The sequence below is a fragment of the Ictalurus punctatus genome, chromosome 26 (assembly GCF_001660625.3).
Source record: "Ictalurus punctatus breed USDA103 chromosome 26, Coco_2.0, whole genome shotgun sequence".
Taxonomy (NCBI): Eukaryota; Metazoa; Chordata; class Actinopteri; order Siluriformes; family Ictaluridae; genus Ictalurus; species Ictalurus punctatus.
The window spans coordinates 16,021,238-16,043,522 of NC_030441.2; the positions used below are offsets into that span (position 1 = coordinate 16,021,238).

The 22,285-nt window shown below is 40.2% G+C and overlaps 2 protein-coding genes across 3 annotated transcripts; one reads left to right on the top strand and one right to left on the bottom strand.

The window, feature by feature from the left end:
• The first annotated feature begins 459 nt into the window (after positions 1-459).
• Positions 460-19,988, top strand: htr1fb (5-hydroxytryptamine (serotonin) receptor 1Fb). 2 transcript variants are annotated; one of them, XR_001810766.3, is made up of 2 exons: positions 460-580; positions 1,839-2,593. XR_001810766.3 is itself a non-coding variant. In XM_017457873.3 (2 exons), exon 2 carries the CDS (start codon positions 18,378-18,380, stop codon positions 19,479-19,481), a length of 1,104 nt encoding a protein of 367 aa, XP_017313362.1. In that variant the 5' UTR covers positions 460-580; positions 18,349-18,377; the 3' UTR covers positions 19,482-19,988. The 2 variants fall into 2 exon arrangements, 1 of the variants encoding a protein (XP_017313362.1); XM_017457873.3 differs by lacking the exon at positions 1,839-2,593 and adding an exon at positions 18,349-19,988.
• Positions 19,800-22,074, bottom strand: cldng (claudin g). The gene is given in 2 exon segments (NM_001329251.1): positions 19,800-21,082; positions 21,888-22,074. A coding segment is annotated over 1 exon segment (630 nt). The 5' UTR covers positions 21,054-21,082; positions 21,888-22,074; the 3' UTR covers positions 19,800-20,423.
• Between the last annotated feature and the right edge of the window lie 211 nt (positions 22,075-22,285).

Sequence of the window (22,285 nt, forward strand, 5' to 3'; positions counted from 1 at the left end):
ATGCCACCAATATGCAGCAACAAATTACCAGTAGAGACCCACACTCAACATTAGCCTACAGTTTCCATTACAACCAATACAATTCCCATTATACCCAGTAAAACCGTGACAAATTCTATGAGGGTTTTTATGTTTGCTGGGTTGTTGTTGTTTTTTTTTTGGCAGTATCATCCCAGTGACATGGAAAAGTACCTTATATCTGATAGTGTAGACTCATGTCCCCTCAGCACCAAATTTGTGAGGTAAACGTGTCACTCTGAGCTGAAATGACATTGATAATAGACCTAAAGGATGAATTAGGGAGAGCATGTGATTGATATCTCAGCAACGCCTATCACACAGGAGATGCGCTCGAGCGCTCTCTCTCTCTCTCTCTCTCTCTCTCTCCGCACGAGCGCTCGCTTTGCGCGCCAAAATCCAGTCAGTGTCAAGACTGCGCGCTCACGGAATGCTCACATCTCACGCGCTCACATTGGAGACGCCATTCTCTCTCTCTCTCTCTCTCTCTCTCTCTCTCTCTCTCTCTCTGACAGAACCGAGTGAGCTGCTGACAGGAATTCCTCTGACAGACTGAAATCACGTAAGTCTTTTAGTCTTTTCCTCAAAACGATACCGTGAGAGAATTTTTTTCCCCAACAGTTGTAGTTATGGAAACGATTTACGTCGCTTCTGAATTAACATTATATATATATATTTAAAAAAAAACCCTGCCTGTAGAAATGTTTTATATAGAAATAAATGTGTGTGTATTTTGAGGTTTATGCAACATATACTGTAACGGTCATGTTTTAAAATATACAGCTTACTTTCCATGCAGAAATCTGATTTATGTTATATACAAATCCATACAGGTCCGTATATAGAGTACTGAAACAAATCATAGCTTAGCAAGTGGAAACATCTTAAATATCAGCAAATTTATCTTAAACATGGACATATTTCTGACAGAATTATTTATCCTGGTTTTACATTTCAAGCTTTTACAACATTTTTCTTATTCTGTCCAGATAATTTAGACTTCTTTCGAGAAATAAACGATCGTTTCAAGCTGGAAATGAGTAAAAAATGCCGTGAAATGGGTTTAACAATTGAATATTAATATGATTTAATATGAAGCAAATACTAGACCCGTTTGACTATTTTTAAGGTATTTCAACTTGCTAATCTCCACTGGTCGTTTGTGCGGTGTATTTAACACATAGGATAGTTCATATGATGGTTGAGTGATTGGATATTGAACTGGATATTTACATATCCTATATGTTGTAAAGTTCCTATAAGACTGTACTGTATATCAACGCATATATAAAAGTTGGACGATTTGATTTAAACATCTTGAGAAACAGTACTCTGGTACAATAAAAACGGTTCCTCCAGGATCCTTTGGATACTTTAAAAAGGGTTCTGCTTGAATATACATTTCTAATAGACTGTAGGATTGTTCATCGTATATTTAACAAACATTTTTTCAAAGATTGTATGTTACTTTATATTTTTTATTCAGCTGATGAGTCGATGTTCAAGATGGGCCAGTCGTACTTTTTTTTTATTTTAAAATGGAACTGATATAAACTGTATAATTTCATTTAATTTATCGATATACAGTATGGTGTATAAATAAGTTGCCATATATGTACAATGTCCATATGGGGTGTAAGTGAAATCCACTACGCCAACATACAAACAGGTGACAAATTAAAGTAAAACTGTTCTGTTATGCTGTGGAGACATTTTGTTGCCACGGTTTTCCCCACTGCAAATCCATGCAGTTCTTCCGACTGATCACTTTTATCTACTGCTGAAACGTTTCTATCCTGATGTGCCGTGGTCTCTCGCAGGATGACTCCGCCCCCATTCACAGGACATGAAGGCTCAATGAATGGCTCGATGAGGATGAAAATCATACGCTGTGTCCATATGCTCTCTATCAGATCTCAACCGCATATATGTGGAAATTTTGAGCGATGTGTTAGACAGCGCTCGAGATCCGCCAACATGAAAACACTAATTGAGGGAATATGTTTTGGAAGGTCGGTGTTCAAGCTCCAGGACAGGTCCAGACACGTGCAGGATCGAGGCTGAAGGCACATCGAAGGTGTTCTGGAGGCTTGTAGTGGCGCGACAACTTACTAAGACATTGTACATTGGATTTTCCCTTTAATTTGTCACCTTTCTGTATGTAACACAGTGAATGTGTGTGTGTGTGTGTATATATGTATGTATGTGTGTGTAAATATATATATATATATATATATATATATATATATATATATATATATATATATATATATATATATATATATATGTGTATATTAAAAATAAAGGTTCCAATTAGAACCAGAAAGGGTTCACTTGAAGAACCAGTACACTGCTCTGAAGAACCTATGATGAAACATAACAAACTTCTTTAATAACCAAAGAACCATATCGCTTAAGGGTTCTTGACAAGAAGAAGGTTCTTTGCAGAAGCCATGGTGCTGTAAAGAACCATTGAAGAACCTTTATTTTTAAGAGTGTATGTGTGTGTGTTGGTGTGTGTATAAAATATGTAATTTGCATATATACTGTGAATTTGTTGTACATTTAAACCATTCACTGTATGCTATGTAATTCCAAAATAATACTTCAGTGGAAATCATTGCAAACTAGCACAATTCATACTGTTTCCATCTTTTTGGTGAATTTTTTATACACTCTCCTCCTTTGATTTGTTCCTCTGGGGAAACCCTTCGATGTTTTATGTAGAACCCCAGAACAGAAGGTTTTCCATTCCTTTAGAGAGCTGCGACTGCTATCCATCTAATGAACCCCTGAAGAACCCTCGGAGTAGAATAATCTGCTGTACAACATGTGCCTAACATGCCCGGGATGTAGCTTAATTTTACTGCGTATCTTTACAACACTCTAGTTCTTGTGATTTTACCGTTCCCATTAATAACCGGTACAATGTGCATAGACCTTGTCCCTTTTGAGCTGTTGGAATGTTACAGTTACCTCTAAATGTGCTCTAAGAGCTCCCCATCGCGGACCACACACTCATTTCAAAGCCAGCAAAAAGACATCAGCTGAGTCATGCGAATGGAGAACTGCCTGAAGTCAGCATCCATGAATTTCAATCATGGCTGATAATATACTGTAGAATTAGTTCACTACTGGCTCACAGCGACACATAATTGAAAATTAATAAGCTGAAATGTAGGGTTTCCCGCTGACTCCACAGTCTCACTCATAGCCTCTGTATATATTAGGCTGCAAAGCTTTATGAAGATGAAAGAAACAAACCAGATTTATTTACCCCCCCTCCCCCCACCCCTTTCCTTATATGGACCCTGTAATAGCCTTACGATTTTATTTTTGTCCCAATGAGAGAGATTAGCCCAAGGCATTTCATGCAAACACAGATGAAAAAAATGTTTCCATTAAAACCAATGCAAATAAAAACATTAGCAATGTGCTAATTACCTTGGCAATGTATCTCACATTGCATTGCAAATCAAACCTTTCACAAACAGTAATTTCATATGGTGTTTTAATTATAGCTAATGACGATAGCTGAGTAAGATGTGAGTTATTTTAGCGTATTGTGTGAGGAATGAAACACGACGGGGTGTGCCGTTATGGGAAAATAATTAACGGCGGGGTGGTGTGATGCAGCTCTGAAGTTGATTAATAACAGCACGCCATGAAGACTTATGTTCCTTTCATGATACGGCACTTTGCCCCTGCTAATGATTTCTTATATAACAACATGGTATTCTTTTTATCCATTTATAGTTATGTTAACGTTCCGTTCGTACAGGATATTGCAGAGTTATCTGGCCAACAACCCTTGAGTTTGCTTTCTCATAATTTGAGTTTTTTGTGCTTTTTTTTTTTTTTGAGGAAAACAACGTGAATTGGCGAAATACAGTGGCGTGAAATTGTTTTGCACGGTCTTTTACAAGGATGTTTGTTGGTAAGTAACTGCGACCTTTTAGCTGTACTCATGTTCGGCGCACTTAAGGAAAATCTGCGGTAACTTTGAAAAAAATTGCAAGCTTTGAGTTTGCTTGATCGCAAAATCGCTAAATCCTGGTGGGACTGAATGTTTGTTACAAACATCGACACTGGAGACTCCTTCGCCAAAATTGCTATATAAACATCTCGTCAGAGAAAAACTTAACCATATCAACACGTGCGTGTTTATGTGGCGCGTCTGCTGCACGAGTCCCTTACAAATACAAGTTGTTACTATAGAAACGATAACATATTAGAACAAGCACGTTAATATAAACCTGGGATTCGACGCACAACCCGGGCTAGTTTCAGAACTGCGGTTATAAACGAATCCCTTCTGACCAATCAGATTTGAGAATTCAACAGTGCTGCTTTTCATCAACATATTATGCAGAAGTGTCCATGAATTTTTCATTACCTACGCTACAATGATTCGAAAAAGAACGTAGTCACGAGGGTGTAGAATGTCATTTTGGACCCGCTGATGGAGTCTAGTCTTTATTTTGTGTTATGAAAATGCATTTGGCATGAAAGCACACCTCAGAATACTAATGTCTTCTTAACAAAACACCTGACGCCTGACTGCTGTGCTATTGACGTCGAGCAGTATATGTTTTGTTCACACAAGCTACTTCACTAAATGTGAGTCTTGGAGTTATGAGGATTCTTGGCTAATTAAAAAGAAATCTGTCGAAGAATGCAAAAACAGAAAAGGCTTTATACGAAGAACCTCTGGATCAAAACCCGTTGTTACGGCACATAGTTTCACAATTGACAGAACATGTCATAGAAGCTGACCAAAAATGGAAAACGAAGTTAACAGCAAATCAACTTAAAGTTCGCTTTGAGCCTGCAGAGTCACCTTCATGACCTTCAGACATCTCCTAAACAGTCAGCTTCAGAATTATTGGCACCCTGCACGAATAGGAGCAAATATCTGCCTTTCTTTTCTTTCTTTTCAACTAAAACCTTTTTTTTTCTTTTTTTTTTCTCAGATGGTTTGGTCTTTCTGATTCTCATAAGCGTAAATGAGTGCATCTTCACCATAAAAATCACAGTGAGTTCATCATGAAGAAGAGGATATGAAGGAGAAAAACATGAACATTTCAGTAAAAAATGTGAAAAATACGACGGCTCACCCCATGAAAAAAACACAGGGAACTTCCCGAGACAAGTAGTAAGATGTAAGAAGTAGTCAAATAATTATACAGTTACACCATTGCCTTCATGTGGATGAATTATTTATGCAATGGCCCACATCTGGCCAAGAAACCACAGAGCAGCTGAAAGCTTAATTATTTATAATGCCTTTTAAAATAGGACATCGTTATTACATGCTTTACCCAAAAAAGATTAATACACCCCTCAAGTGAAAACTGCCATTCTGCAACTTTAACCTAGTCACTGAAATACAGAGCCAGAGGTGTACAAATGATCACTTCACTCGCTAGGGCACCAGGCAAGTTAAAGCATTAACATCTTGTGCTTTTGCGTCTGCCTGGAAACCTAACTGACTAGACAATGGTGGTTAACATAATGGAATAAAGCATGGGGAGATAGTTAGCTAGCCAAGTCCATTAATACGGACACAAACGCAGATAGAACTTCCTGCCTAGGGGATGACTGTGTAGACAGTTATTATCATTTTATTAGAAAGTGTGCAGACTTAACAAAAAGTCAGCACGTCGTTATTTCTTTTGTTTTGTGAACGTCACGAGCGAGTATAGAGACATTTGTTTCTCTGGTTGTTGAACAAGAAAAGAAAAACACGTGTCCAGTCTGTCAGGGATTTATTTATTTATTTATTTATTTCAAATTCATAGCTGCCTGGCAGACAAGTAATCTTGTCCTGGGCACTCGGGCTAATGATTTGTCCAGTATTTGTCATATTTAAGGGCTTCGTTATAGATACAGATTGCTGAAATGTCTGTCAACCCATTAAGGAAAGGGTTCTCATCTAGACTCTGATTTCAGACCAGAGGTTAAAGAGCTCATCTCTGGTGTAGTAACAGGAAACCGCACGTATACCTCCTCCTGACTGTAATTCCTGGTAACAAAATGATGTTCATGCCCCGATTGGCAGTGCAGTCTTTCTCGCGTGGGTGATGTGAATGAAGAAGTTTGGCGAGGCGCATTAAGATGCGCAATAAGAGCACACGGCTCAGTTACTGACAACAGATAACAGCCTTGAGCTGTGGAGGATGATGAATTAGCTTCCCTCTACCCGGTAGAAAACTGCTGGCAGTTTTCTGCTCCGTAGTTCTTCTCACAAGGTTGCAGTCACACGATGACTCGTGTTCGACGTCCTTTTTGGAAAACGTGCGATGAGAGTGATATACCGAGAAGCGTTGTAGACTATTTGTATCTCTGTTGTAGCGTGTGCTCCGTGGCATATTTCCACACACCTACTTATCTTATCGTTTACTAAACGTTACTTATTAGTCACCTAAAGCGCCTTCTGTGCTGGATACCCCGTGATAAACAAAGCAATTACTCCCGAAGCATTATTCACACACATTCAGTGCCGTCAGAATATGACTCTTGAAGCGAGGAAGGAGTGCAAAGGCATGTTGTGTTCTTGACGTTTGATCTTTGATTGGTAGATGAGCGCCACGCTCGGTTCCCACCCCCGCTCTCTTAAAGACAATAACCTCTCCAGAACACCTAGTCAGAGTGCATATGCATATCTGTGTGCTGTGCAGACATTATTCACTGATTCTTCCAGTCCTCACTATCTCTTTCTCTAATGTATAGGGAATTTACTTTTTCTTGCAGCTACGAGACATCCATGTGAGGACTCTTCTACTACAGAAAACCGCGCTTTTTACGTCGGCCTTCGTTTCAGTGAACAATGAACAACATACGAATACTGGATAGGATCTCCTATGCTCTAAGAGAAACCTCATTTCTCCATGACCTGGATTCCACAAGGTGTTGATGCGATTGCATTAAATGGGCTGCACTTATATAGCGCTTTTATCCAAAGCGCTTTACACTGTGTCTCATTCACCCATTCACACACACACACACTCACACACCAATGGTAGCAGAGCTGCCATGCAAGGCGCTAACTTGCCATTGGGAGCAACTTGGAGTTCAGTGTCTTGCCCAAGGATACTTTGGTATGTGGAGTCACGTGGGCCGGGAATCGAACCGCCAACCCTACAATTAGTGGAAAACCCGCTCTACCACCTGATCCACAGCTGCCCCTATTACATACAACGTGATTGCTATAGATTTGCTAACTGCACTTTTAGTCTGCGAAGCTCCCGTTCTACCACACCTCAGAGGTGCTCAATTGGATTCAAATGTGGGGACTGGGCCACTGAAGTACACTGAACTCATTGCCATGTTGATAGACCCAGTTTGAGACTACCTGTGCTTTGTGACCTTCAGCATTAAAATGCTGAAGGTAGCCATTATCAGATTAAATTGTGCACACTAGCCAGCAACAATACTCTGATAGGCTGTGGCATTCAAATGAAGATTGATTGGTGTTAAACTGGGTGTGTGTGCCAGGAAAACATCCCCCACATCATTACACCACTTCTACTATCCTGAACTCTTTACATGAGACCTGCCGGATCCATGGATTCATGATTCATCAGACCTGGCAACATTTTTCCAATTTTCAACTGAGCCTGTTGCATATTGTACCTCACTGTATAGCCTGTTCTTGGTGTGCACAAGGGGAACCCTGCTGTTGTAGCCAATCCCCCTCAAGATTTGATATATTCTGCATTCTGAGATATTTCCGTCCATCACGGTTGTAAAGAGTGTCGTATTTTTTTGAGTTACCGCAGCCTTCCTGTCAGATCAATCCAGTCTGGTCATTCTCCTCTGACCTCTCTCATGAACAAGACATTTCCATCGACCCACTCGCTGCATATATATTTTTTTATTATTATTATTGCACCATTCTGTGTAAACTCCACAGACTGATGTGATGTGAAAATCCCAGGAAATCAGCAATTTAAGAAACCATCTGGCACCATCAACCATGCCCTGGTCAAAATGACCGAGATTACTTTTTTTTTTTCTTTTTTTCCCCCATGTAAACATTAACTGAAGCTCTTAACCTTATACTGCATGATTTTATGCATTGTGTTGCCACAACATGCTCGGCTGATTGGATAATTGCAAGTTCAAACACAAATCGCAAGCACAAGTGCTTTGACACAAATCATATCGAGTATCGAACTTCCTATCAGCTAATTGGACGCCGTGGAGGGGATTTAAAAAAAAATAAAAAATCCTCCTTCGATTCTGAAAGTGAAGGATGAGAGCCAATTTGAGCTGATTCCAACTTTCCGGGTGGAGAAGCTGGTCCTGATGCGTGGCAGTTAGTCTGACGGGTATGCGATATGGTTATATAATTAGAGTGAATCCAAAAATGTGTGTACAACTCAATATATTTCGAGTACAACCACCATTTTTAATTGATAGGTTTTGGGAGACGAGGGATACAGCGAGGGCAGGATTTAAGAAATGCTCGGGTGGTTGTTTATAGTGCAGTACAGAGGATAAATCAGAATTTTTTAACATTTATTTTGCCAGGGATTTATCACTGGCAAAGATGCTGTTAAGGTACCTTCTGCTTCTGAAATTGATGGAAGGTTTCCCAGAGACTAGTAATCCTGCTGAGGCGCAACACTTTACCCAGGATATTTATTGAGGTCTTCAGTCAGAGGCAGTGGCAGATGATGATCCCCCCCCCCCGTGATCTGTAAAAAATCCGTGGCCTTTCCAGGAAATGATGTTGAAATAAACCAGATATTAAGAAAAGATGTGATGAAACTGTAAATCCTTTTGCTAGGGTGATTTTATAGTGTTCTGTGTGTTCGTTTTAGGCTGAATGATTGATTAAGGTGCAAGGATGCTGTGCCGTTAGAAAGCAATTAAGTGTATTAACTTAATGACATTGGAATATGTGTTTAGGCATCTTGTGAAAAGAAAACAACAACAAACAAACCGCAGACTTTCAGAAATTCTTTACACGTAGATAATGTGGTTTAAACAGAATTAGTGCTTGTCACTAGCCGGGTTTCCATTGTAGCTCTGCACAAAATAGAAGCGATATTTTAAGAACGTCGGCAGAACATAACTGCGAATGGTCTGCGTTTAGATTAAATGATGTAATGCGGTTAAATCTGGGTGTTATCTCCTCTCGCGATAGTCGTTACAATTAAACATGGTGACGAATCTCCAAGATCTGATGAGTGTTGGCACGGCGATTTCAATCGCATCCACCGCAATAGCCGTGGTAGTGTTTTATAGAAGGCGACGAGGGCATGTAATACACGCAATCATGGAAAGGCAAGCAACTTATACCTGGCAGCGGACACGTATCCGGGATTTCTGGGAGATCGCGGTCTGCAATGATTTTAAACAGGTCCTGTGGATCCAAAACTTCAGAATGACCCGCTTAACATTTGACGAGTTATGCGATAAGATAGGACTGCTCGTGGCGCCTGCCGTATCACGACCGAGGGAGTCGGTTCCGACCGAGAAGCGCATAGCCGTCGCTCTTTATAAACTGGCCACCTGTGCAGAGTACAAGGTAGTAGCTGATTCTTTGTCATGTGACACACGTCGTGTGAACTAAATGCGAGAAAAGTCTTTCCATTTCATTTTTTCGAAATATTGCTCTGTCGAATTGTCTGAAAAACCACCTCATGCGAGCGAATAAACTTTTTTTGGTGATATTTGAGGTTTTTTTAGTTCGCAATCGCAATCGTTAATGGAAACGCAGCTACTGTGGTGGAATTCATAGTTTTTCATATGGCTCTTTCACCTACTCTGAGCTTTAGATACTCCACTCACAGGGAATGGAGAATCTCATACATTTTGTACACTTTTCTGGCAGCAAGCTTCAGGATCTTGAAGGTAGCCATCTGATAACAGATAGAAACAAATAGCTATATTTTGAAGCAGTCAATGGTAAGTAAACTACCAGGTAAGGAAACTCTTGTTTCCTTGCCAACAGGCTATAGGAAAAATTATGTCTGTACAGATTTATTTTATGAATTCATTTTTTTTTTTTATCGATTATTAAAAAAAAAAAAAGCTAATTATTTAATTGTGTAAGTAAATCTCCCCTCACAGAACACTTCTTTATTAAAGTTTTTGTTACATGACATTTATACTACTTATTTTCCAGCTATAGAGGTGTGGCTTTAACCCAATTCACACATTCAGTCAAACAGGATAATAATTAGAATAACTCAATAATAGATATAATGAATAAATTATATCTTTAATAGTGGTGGGTTGTGATTTCCACCACTGTAAGAAATTCGTCAAATACCCGTGGTCTTAAAGTGTACTTTAGGAAATACACAACCTTGAAGGTACCACCTTATTGACAAACCACAGTACATTAAAGTGTGAAGAACATTAGATCTGCGTAAAATCCTTCAGTCATGCTTTATCAGTTAATATGCAACATCCAGGGTCGGAAAAGAGAAAGCGGAGTGATGAAAACCCAAGTCTCCCTTTCGTGGGTTCCTGCATTTTGTAAGATATAAGCATAGGCGTGCAGGTGAGACGCAGCTAATGGAATGAGCGTTTAATTGTAGCTTCACTCAACTGCTGCCAGGCAGGAAATCCGGCAGGCAGCTTTCCACCAGCCCAAAACCCAAAGGACCTCTTGGCTCAGTGTGACTGATCCTTAGTCACTCACACATCTGGCAGAGTGTTTCTGAAAGCGTTTAAAACCCCCAGCGAATACCCCCAACCCCTCCACGTTTGTTATTTTCTTTCCCTGACAACCATTGGAAAAAAAAAAAGAAGAGCAGCTTGACCTCCCTGAGCCAGTTATATAAAGAGTGTTTGTTTGAAGAGAGGAAAATTATTTACTATAGACAGAGCTGAAACAAAAGTTGTGATGGGGGGGGGGGGGGTCCAATATTGAGACATGCGTGAAATTTAGACCAACTTTAAATAATCATATAGAGAGACTATTTAGCTAGAAATGCAGTCACTTAACCTATTTGACTTACTCAACTTGGCTATTTTCGATTCTTGATTATGTAGAAAATACTCACTTTTCAGATCTGCAAGAGTTATTTTCCTGAACACATCTTCCTGGCGTTATTTTATTATTATTATTATTTATTTTTCCGCTTCTATTTATCTGCGACGAAGGCCAAAACATCAAAGCGGTCAGCATGCGTAGCAGCCACTCATGACATCGGACAAAAAACAGTAATAAATACACCACGGTATGATAAGTGCTCTCTGACTGAAAACAAATCATTTACTTGGGAAGAAAGTTAGCAGCAAATAAAAGGTGAAGGCTCAGGCTTATTTATTTATTTATTTGTTTATTTATTCACTCTGACTTCAATCTCACAGCTTTCCTTGAGGACAGGATGTATGACAGACTATACAGCCAGGGATTTAAAAATCTTGAATGAAAATCAGGTCCTCGGTTGTGCCATCTAAGAGTGAGGATAAAGGAACATATTGGTGAGAGATACCCAGTCCCACCTCTGTGCAAACCCGCAGAAAGCAGGAACGAGAAAAGTAATTATGAAGCATCTGTTCTTTTGATAAGATGTGAAAATGCATTTTTGGTTTTTTTTCCCGGGGTCTTCAGGGTCGTCACTTCCACAATGACATTTTCAAGCAAAATATCTGTAATTACAACATTCACAAATACAACCCTGTTTACAGCTTCCAGTGGACTTTTTCCGGTCAGCCATGCAGCACTTTCTAGGAGTTGTCAGTCTTATTTTTGTGAGTCGTAGAACTATTTCATACACATTGAAGACCAGCTTTGACATTTAGGTCTATTACGCTCTTTAAATGGCAGGTATAACAAAACATTACACCAGCACTAAAAAAGTGCACGGATAGAAGGTAAAAAAAAAAAATTGGCACTCATAGCTGAGTAGTTATTGTTTTGGTGACAAAAAGGTTGTGAGTTATAGGGGCTGTTATCATCAAGCCTTTCAGAGAAGGAAATTAATCATACAAGCAATTATTTGAGATTTGCTAATGCATAAGAGTGTTCATATTGTATCTCTGCAAAAAACAATTTTATATATATATATATATGAAAGAGATCAGGATGTGTCCTGGTGAACGAAGAGTTGATGACATTACTGCAGTACAAAATGTTCCAGACTGTCAAAATGACATTATACAGTTTTACCAACCATTTACATTACATAACTCTCATTACGGGTCTAGTGTGGGACACAATTTTGCACACTGTCGGAAATGCCACAATGCAGGTAAGATGCGACAGTGTAGCTGTAATGATCTGGGATCACTGTCTGCATAGAGTTATGTGTTGGTTTCCCTCAGGTTCTACAGGTTCTTTGGGTTCTCCGGTCTCCTCCCACCAACCACAAACCTGCAAGCAGGTGGACTGGCTACTCTAAATTGCTATGAACCCCCTCACAGTCTGTGATCCCGAGACCCACCGCAACCCTGACCAGGATATAGAGGTTACTCGCGATGAATAAAAGCTACAGCTCAACAGATCGAACAAACACTGTTGGCGCGTCCAACATTGTTTATTCACACATTATTTATTCCTCAATCGTTTAGCACGGAATACTAAATCATATGCCGTTGTGCATGTTGGCTTGCCAAGGCTTATCCTAGTAACTGAAGGAGACGGAAGAAAATGAATAATTGGGATAAATGTGATGAAGACGGATAAGGACATTGATCGACAGGGTATATATCTGTGTATAATCATATAAACAATAGAAATATAGAAAAACAATAATAATATGGAAATATACAATTCGTATACAATGTTTATACGAATACAAATACTTAGAGTATTTGAGTACAGATACTTACAGTAGGCCGAGGTAACCACAGAATGTCAACACCACCGCTCAATCACATCATGATACTGCCGTTAAACAAATTTCATTCATAAATCTCAAACCTATACATCTCTGGAAGTAAGTCTGCATGATTTAATGATAGAACGCATGTAACACTACTGTGAGCATGAGTCATTCTGATTAAATATGATCCTAAATCCGCAGAACTTCCAACAAGCCACATTCGGTTCTTTGAAGAAGACCCTCAACCTTCAGTTGCTCAGAAGTATACTTTGCTTGGATTGGATTCTGTCTCACTTGTGAGTCACTTGGGGAAAAACATCAGCTGAATTAATATACATCAATTTATCGATCGTGAGTAAGAGTCGGCTCTCGGCGGCACAGAAATTAGCAGCGTGATTAGCAGGATGGCACACTAATGTGATCTAACTGGCATGGATTAGTATCAGGAGAGACAGGTTTTTACATCCATTCCGTCTGCTTTGCATCGTGTGATTCAGTGAATCATGTTGACTTTGATACCAAGTGTAGTGCAATTTGTGTGATTTGACTCCTCTAGATATGCAGTACATCAACGTTGTGTAAACGGGTTTAAATTAGGACGTATGGGTGATACATTTTCACACCGTGTTTTAAAAAAGGACTGAAGGTTTGATATTTTGTGCTATGCTAACAGAAACATTAATGACAAGGACAAGTTAAGACAAAGTTATTCTAGCTCTGGATGTTTTTTTAAAAAATTTTTTTATTGATGTCAATAGTAAAATTGAATATTTCATATGGCTGAGGAAGAATAAAGGCCAGTAATGTCAGGTGGAGTCCTTAGTGGAGACAGTCCTCGCTGCAGAACCAGGACGTGGAGCTGGACCTGATCCAACTCCTCCTATAACCCCAGCTCCTGAGCTGCAGTACAACATGGAACAATGCACTTATCCAACCTGAAACACACTGTGTTGTCTTTAGGCTTGACTCTACCCAAGTAGGAGGAGCTCAAGAGGGACTGACTCCACCCTCTGGACTTTAGACTTTTTTTCCAAGCAGGAGGAGCTCAATCAGGTCGGACTCCACCAATTGGAATTTTATCTGTATTCCATCCAGGTGGGAGGAGCTGGCTCAGGTTTGACTCCAGCCCCTGGACTTTTGGCTCACTTGGCTTTGCCTGAGGAGTCTCGAAACAAAGCTACAAAGAACAAGAGAGAGAGATCTGTTCCACAATTATACTGGCAATCAGTGCATCAATGTTCTCAGTTTTCTCACCTGGCGTGTAATTCTCTTGTGCAGCAGCTGAGTAGTCTAGTGGCCAGGATGATGCTTTCCAGTTCGCCTCAGGTACACGAGTTATTATTGTTTTGCGTGCTAGCCATGGTGCTGAATTGTACATGGAGCCCTTGTACTAATTTGTATCTTAATATGCTCTGTATCTGCAGTGCCAAAATTTCTCGAGGAGTGGTTTTGACTGACAGAGCAACAGTCACATCTATAAATGGTGCACTTTTATGAATTTGTATGATTGAGCTTCGCTTCCACCAAAATCGAGACGGAGCATTAAACTCGTCATGGTTTAATTCAAGTTTGGCGAGAATGTTATTTTGAGTTTATTTTCAGAGATGACTGAGCCATGCCTGTTTCTTGGAAAGGAGAGGTAAAAACTTTGAAGTTGTAAGAGGCTTAAATATTTGAGGCTCCTATGCCTGCGAGAGAAAGTAAACCACAGACTGAGAGGAAGAGAGACAAGTAATACAACATGCTGGAAATAGTTTCTGAGGAAGGTTACGACATGAAAAGCTTATTATATGGCCTGTAATATAAAACAGGAGTCCCGGTATAAACATATAAGTCCCGCTGCACCAGAAGGGCTTATGAGGTGAGAAACATTCTTCAGTTTAAAAACGTAGCAGCAATTTAGCATAGGATTAAAAGCTTGTTTGAACATAGTCCTAAACATACGAGTGACCAATACTTTGGCATGACCAATAATGGCAGCTTTATTGTCTGTTAGCAATGCATTGTTAGGACACATAACCTTGGTTATTATTATGTCAACTGAAACAACTGATACAAAAATGTGACATATTAAAGTCAGGGAAAAAAAACTAAAAAACAATGGGTGTATTATGTTGTGAGTGCATTTTGCTAACAAGGTTTAAATACTGATGGGCGTGGTCTCTTCCAGGATGACTATACCGCATTCACATAGCACAAGAGCTCACTGGATGATTTGATGAGGTTGAAAATGATGTAAATCATATGCTCTGGCCTTCACAGACAGCAGACCTGAACCCAAAGTGAACGTGGTAGACAGTGACACCATCATCATCATCATCATCATCAAAACACCAACTGAGGGAATATCTTTTGGAAGAACGGTGTTCATAACTCCTGTACAGTTCCACCGACTTGTAGAATTGATGCCAAGGTGCAATTAAACTATTCTGGAGGTTCATGATGGTGCGACACCTTGCTATGACACTTCATGTTGGTTGTACGTAAACACAGGATGCAACATGTCTTAAAGCAAGCTGCCATCTTGCCTGTAACATTTCTAGAACTTGGCAAAAGAAGCTCACTGAGGTGTTTCACTGAGAAAAGAGAGAGTCAGTGCACTCTGAGCCCTGATAACAGTGGTTATTGAAAACGGGAAAAGACAGTCTGTGCATCCCTGGTTACAATATGAATATGAACTCATTACACCTCTGGAACTTGTGAGATGCAGAGGTATGCATGTTCACAGTTTCATTTGGGCTAATGCGAGAATCAGAATCAGTGCATGCAGCAGGAGTGGGGGAGGGAGGGGGAGGGGGGGCGGCAAACAACAAGTAGGCAAGACATTGTAGTAATCTTTGCCAAAACACAAACAAGATCAAACTCCTAAAAAATACATAAAGCAGACAGCTCAGGATTGAGTTGTCTATAGTCTTATTCGCAGAGGGACAATGTGGATGAAGGCTTTTGTTCCCTCCAAGCAGGAGCCACACTTGATTTAATTTGGTCTTCAAATAACCATTAGGTATGGATCCTAATAAAACCCTCAGGACCAACACTAGTCTGTTTGTAGATTTATATACTGTCCAGGATATAACAGTTCTCTTATGGAAAAATGACATATATTTGATATACACTATATGGCCAAAGGGATGTGGAAACCTGACCATCACACTCATACGTTGGCTTTTCCCAAACCTTCCCCACAAAGTTGTCTAGAAATTACTTGTATGCCGTAGCATTACAATTTCTCTTCACTGGAACCAAGACACCCAAACCTGTTCCAGCATGACAAGTGAGCTCTATAAAGACTTAGTTTGCCAACGTTGGGGTGAAAGAACTCTCAGAGCTCTGACCTCAACCCGACTGAATACCTTTGGGATGAACTAGAACACTGCCTGCACCTGAGGCCTTCTCACCTGATATCAATGGCCAACCTCACCAATGCTCTTGTGGCTGAATGAGCAGAAATCCCCAGAGACACACTCCAAAATCTAGTGGAAAGCCTTCCCAGAAGTGTGGAGACCATTTCCATGTCAATGTCCATGGATTCGGAGTGGGATGTTTAACAAGCACATGCTGTACAGGTGTAATACTTAGGTGTACACATACAGGACTTTTTGGTCTGTATTATTTGCCTCATACACGATCGCATGTGAAAGATGTATGAAGGAGCATTTCAGTATGAAATGTGAATGTGACGTGAATTCAAGTGATTTGTGAATAATCTGATTACACGTGAAAGCATGATGCAATGTGATTTATATTATTTTCACATGTGAGCAGTGTGTGGCTTTTCTTTAGGGGAAGACATAAAGAAGGTAATGCAAGCTACAAACAAGTGAACTCATGATCTGAGGTGTGTCATATCTGCACCCAAGAAGCTGAAGATACCATCCTTTGTAAATGTTGCATTTTTAAGGCTTGAAATTATTTATTTTTAATTAAGCAATTTATATTAATAATCTCACACTTTTCCTTTTGTATGTGTGTGTGTAGTGTGTGCCCACGGATCCTGCCAAAAAAGCTCTACTGGCAGTCAGACGTTGGCCATTAGCGACTTTAATTGGCCAGAAAAGGAAAGTCACAGGTTATAATCAGGGCTAAGTGCACTTTTCATAAGCACATTGCAAGAAGAAATCCACATTTAAATCTGACATTTATAATTTGTCCCAAAATACCCTACAAAGACGCTACAAATTATAGCAAAAAGTTCATATAGAATTGAAAGTTCATATAAGATGAACTAACGGGCTGTCATTGGTTCAAAGCATCAAGAATCAGGACATTACCCAACTTCTTCTCCTTGCTGCCTTTTTTCTTTCTTTTTTTTTTCCAAAGTCAATCCACTTATTGAATATACAATATAATCATTATGATTATCCCACCTTAAAAGCGCTGGTGAAAATACTAGCAAGGCTGAGGGTAGTTTCAGTACCTATGTGAATCAATTCAGACTCATTTTCTGCTCTGTTTAAACACCTTGTGAGTTCATTCACTGCAAAGTCTTGCTAAGCCTTTTGTTTAGAAGTCTGAGCATTTGTTCTTCGTACCATGTACTCCTCGTTTACAAGCCGTGATTTGGTTTTTCACCCTTGTCTTCCTAGACTTCCTAGGGTTCTGGTCATCTATCATCGTGCTTCGCCGCTCGAAATTTTCAAGCTGTGACTTAGCCATTGCGAACGGCACTTACACCCACATTTGAATCCAACCTAACTTGAAGTATGAATGAATGAATAAATGTAACATTTAAATCATTGTGGAATGATATATACAGTTTTCCTCACCGATTAATCGTTAGGACGAATTCGAACAGTTGTTCGGGACGGACTCAAGGATGTGATTTTCATTCTAAAGCGCTTCATGAAGCTGCTTCGGTAAAGCAGGATACTGCTTTAGAGAATTACATAAGATTACAAAAAATGGCCTTGAAATATTTGCATTGTAATACTAGTTTTAAAGCAATTAAATTTTAGAATTAATAGAATATTAAGTCAGTACTTTTTTATCTAACACTTTATGAAGGTTAGTGTAGGAGTGGAAGATCAGCGGTGAATCAGTTGACTTCACACGTGTTGTGCATTGAGCTTTCTTCCAAGTGAAGCGATGTTCATCTGACAGAATGACTCAGCGCTGTCAGAAATTAAATGACTTTTCCAGAAAGATATTAGACTTTTTGTAGTGGGAAATATGAGCCACTGTGTTTACTGTGCAGGGTTATAAATGAACAAAATAAAAAATGATATTGTGTCAATTTGACAAATTCAAGTTCACTGACACCTGAAAGGAAATGTAAATATTCGTCCTTAAACTTTACTGCAATGTGTTTTAAGTCCAGAAATTCTCCAGAGACAATGCATCATTTTAGCTCAACTGTCAACAGTGAAAGGACCATTGAAGGGCTCCTTTAAAGATGTGCATTTGCTCCTATCACAAGATACTGACTTACATTTTCTTTCTCCATAAGAATGTCATTTGTTTAGGAAAAAGCCAGTAAAGTGTCTGTATTAAAATCGTGTAATCATTTGTATCGTATTTATTTATTTATTCTCTTCCTCAGGTTCCACCAGTTAATATTCATTCGAAAGCATGGATCCGATAAACTGCTCCTTGGTGGAGCTGTCAGATGATGTGGATGCTGGGATCAGTGGCAGTAAAATTGTCCTCTGCCTCATGCTCTCTGTCCTAGCTGTGGCCACCACGGTCATCAATTCGCTGGTGATAACAGCTATTCTGGTCACTCGCAAGCTCCATCAGCCAGCCAACTATTTGATTTGCTCGTTGGCCGTTACTGATCTCCTGGTGGCCGCACTGGTAATGCCAGTCAGCATCGTCTACATAGCGGAAGAGAAGTGGGTGCTGGGGCCTGCCATGTGCCACCTGTGGCTGGGTGTGGACGTTACCTGCTGCACCTGCTCCATCTTGCATTTGGCCGCCATAGCACACGACCGCTACCGTGCCATCACTGACGCTGTGGCATACTCACAGAAACGCACATCTCAGAGAGCAGCTGTGACCATAGTAGTGGTCTGGGTGATTTCTGTACTTGTCTCGCTACCTCCTCTCATGTGGAGGAAGATGCCTGAAGAAAACGGGGAACATGGAATCTCGGAGTGCATGATGGAGCATGACCACGTCGCCTTCACTGTCTACTCAACCTTCGGCGCCTTTTACATCCCGCTCCTCCTCATACTGGTGCTCTACTACAAGATCTACCGGGCAGCACAGACACTGCGCAACCGGCGAGGCAGCAGCCGACTGGTGAAGCAGACGGTCAATAGTGTCATCGTGAGTTCAGACAGGGAAGCGCCACCACTCAGTCCAGACACACTCAGTCCCACCGAGAAGTCTTTTTCAGAGCCATCGACAGATGGAGAGCGTGTCAGGATCACGCCCAGCACGGGTAGAGTGTTCAAGAACCGAAGGAATCCCGCCGCCAGGGAGAGACGAGCGGCCCTCACTCTCGGCCTCATTCTTGGGGCTTTTGTGATCTGCTGGCTGCCTTTCTTTCTCAAAGAGGTCATTGTGAACACATGCCCTTCTTGCAGTACGTCAGCTCTGCTTGCAGACTTCCTTACCTGGCTGGGATATCTGAATTCCCTCATCAACCCACTTATATACACCATATTCAATGAGGACTTTAAGAAAGCCTTTCAGAAACTCATCCCTTTGTGTTGTACCCAGTACAGGTGAACTCTGCAATTTTGGCCATCATGTCAATGGATGTTTTGGAGGAATGTTATCCATTTGAGACTGGCAGCAGAAATGTTTATAAAGTCTTATTTTGGAGACTGCTGAGAAGGGTAACAGACTTTGCACAGTTAAAATAAGAATCATTATGTAATGAAGAGTAGAAAAAAAACAAAAAAACTTTAACTGCCAGAAAGTATAAACCTTTCTTGGAGCATTGAGCAGAACAATTTGAATAAGGGAAAATTGCAGTCTCAAGAGTACACCAGTGACTGTAACAGCTGCCATAAGTGTTTAATAGATGTCCCAAGAGACTCAATGCCCATTTCCAAGCTCACCTTTTATAACTCAAAGTCTCAATTTCAACCAGTTTTATGAAGTTGACATTCTGTCATGACATGTTCACTCTGCAAATTTGTTTTCCAAGGCTATGTGGAATATGCCAACAGGTTCACACTCAAACATGTTAACCAATGTAATATGTGCATGACTTCCCATTGTATCATAATAAAAATGACCAGTACTTCCAGTTGTTTATCCTTTCCTCCAGACAAGCTTACAAAAAGCAGGTCAGATAATGGTGTTTTGATGCAAAGGCACAATTTATTGGTCATCCTTCCACTGGTATACCTGAAGATACCGTCTTGTTTGTCATTTCTTTTTGGTTGTCTGCAATATATTCAATTGATTTTATTTTGCATTATTAGTTTTCCCCTTCCCAATATCATTTGAGGAAATTGCTCAAAAAGCAATATACCAAGACCTTGTCAGTGCAGAGTCTCATCCACTTATCATAGGTGGTGCTTAAGAGGACATCCAAGCACAACACCTCCATCTGCTGGATTAAAAGAAAGTCACTTATGGTAATAAAACTGCTTTATTTACAGAAAATAAAAATCATACATGATTTAAAGAGACAAAAGCAAGTCAGTGATTAGCATAAACTCAGACATAAGCTGCACGCTCTCTACTGGTTTGAGATGCTGGTTTATAGTGGCCCATTTGACATCCTCTACCACTGGGCCAAGAGGTACACAGAAGCCCTCCACCAATCACCATGAGCACAGCAGCCCCCCAACAGATAAAGATGGATGCTCCCAGCTCCCTCTTTTGTGACTGGGCCACCAATGGATCGTAGAAGTCTTTGATCACAGTATTTGCTATCCAGCTGGGTGGCACAAGACTCAGAATCCCTGCAAGGAGAAAGAAAACCCCAGCTGCTGTAGCTACCCTGGCCTTGGCAGTGCCTTGGGCCAAGCAATTTGTGCACTCGCCTCCAGCTATGCTAGCAAGTATGGCCACCAGCATGACCAGCAGAGTAATGACGAGAATGGCCCGAGAGGTTTGAAGGTCTGAAGACAGAGCCAGCATAGAGTCATAAACCTTGCACTGCATTTGGCCAGTGCTCTGCGTCACACAGGTCATCCACAAACCCTCCGAGACAACCTGCGCAGTCACTATGTTGTTGCCGATGAAAGCGGTCACACGCCATAGAGGGAGAGCACAGGCCAGGATGGTTCCCAGCCAGCCCACAACCCCCAGTGCGGTACCAAGCATCTGTAGCCCTGCAGACATGGCACCTTTTGGGTAGAGTTGGAGTCAACCTGGAAGAGGGCACAAGAGACCAGAAGTGAATAAGTTCATGCCAAATTGGTGGTCCTTCCAAGTAGAACACTGGGTACAAAGCTACTGCTCCAGGTCATTAGACAGTGCACATCAGAGGGACCAAACAGGTCAGATTTAGATACAAACAACTTGGATTAGTGAGCTTCAGCTTCATCCAGACTGCTTAGGATATAATGAGGTTTGAGCTTTCTTCATTTCCTCAGCAATTCCATCCAAGAATTGGGACCAGATTGGTACAGGAAGACAGCAAGCATTCAACAAAACTTCTAAGTAGCTTTTTATATGCAGATAAAAGGGAAATCATGACATGTTTGTCACTTAACTGTATTTATTCAGTACAGCTCATGGGATACATTACCAAATTGGGGTGGTACTGGGTTCTCTTTACAGAAATCTCATTGAAAACTTGATTTAGTATAGCACCTTGCCATACTCAGTTTTTTTAACCAGAGCATTTTCACACATTTTTTAGTAAGAATAAGTACATGTTTCAGAAGAAATGAAGTTCATGTTAATACTTCTGGCTCAGGTCCAAGTAACTCAAGTTTATTTTTTGGGTTGGTCTGCTTGTCACATTTAAGTGTACAAGAAAATCAGATGGAAAACCTCACTTTGTTCAAAGCAGTTTTTTTTTAAATTTACCATTGACTATTTTTATACTTTATGAAGACAACATTTGAGAACCAAGCTTGAACTCAAAAGAAACAAGCAAGCACAACTATGCAGTTATTTAACACCAACATTTAATGAAAGAACTATCCATAAGTGAAGAAAACAACTCACCTGGAAATTTTGACTCGTTTGTAATACAAATAAAGTCAAACAAGTAAAATCATAAGAAAAAACCTTGCACTACAAAAAAACCTGTTGCGCTTGAAGGTAAATAATAAACTAGCACCAGACAGAACCACCATAAAGACAATACACTAAACTTCTGTACTGCTGTCACGGCTTATATAGACCCATTGACTCCTCATGCTAATCTAATTTCTCATCACTGATTGGTTAATATACAAATTTAATTAAGTCACGTGACGACTACATTGGTCACGTGATACGGATGCCCCTATGAGTGAATGAACTGAAGGAAAAGTGAACTGAGTATAGTTTACATGGCGTATGGTACGTAACGTTACATAATTAAAATCACACACAAAAAAAATACATTTTTTTATTTATTT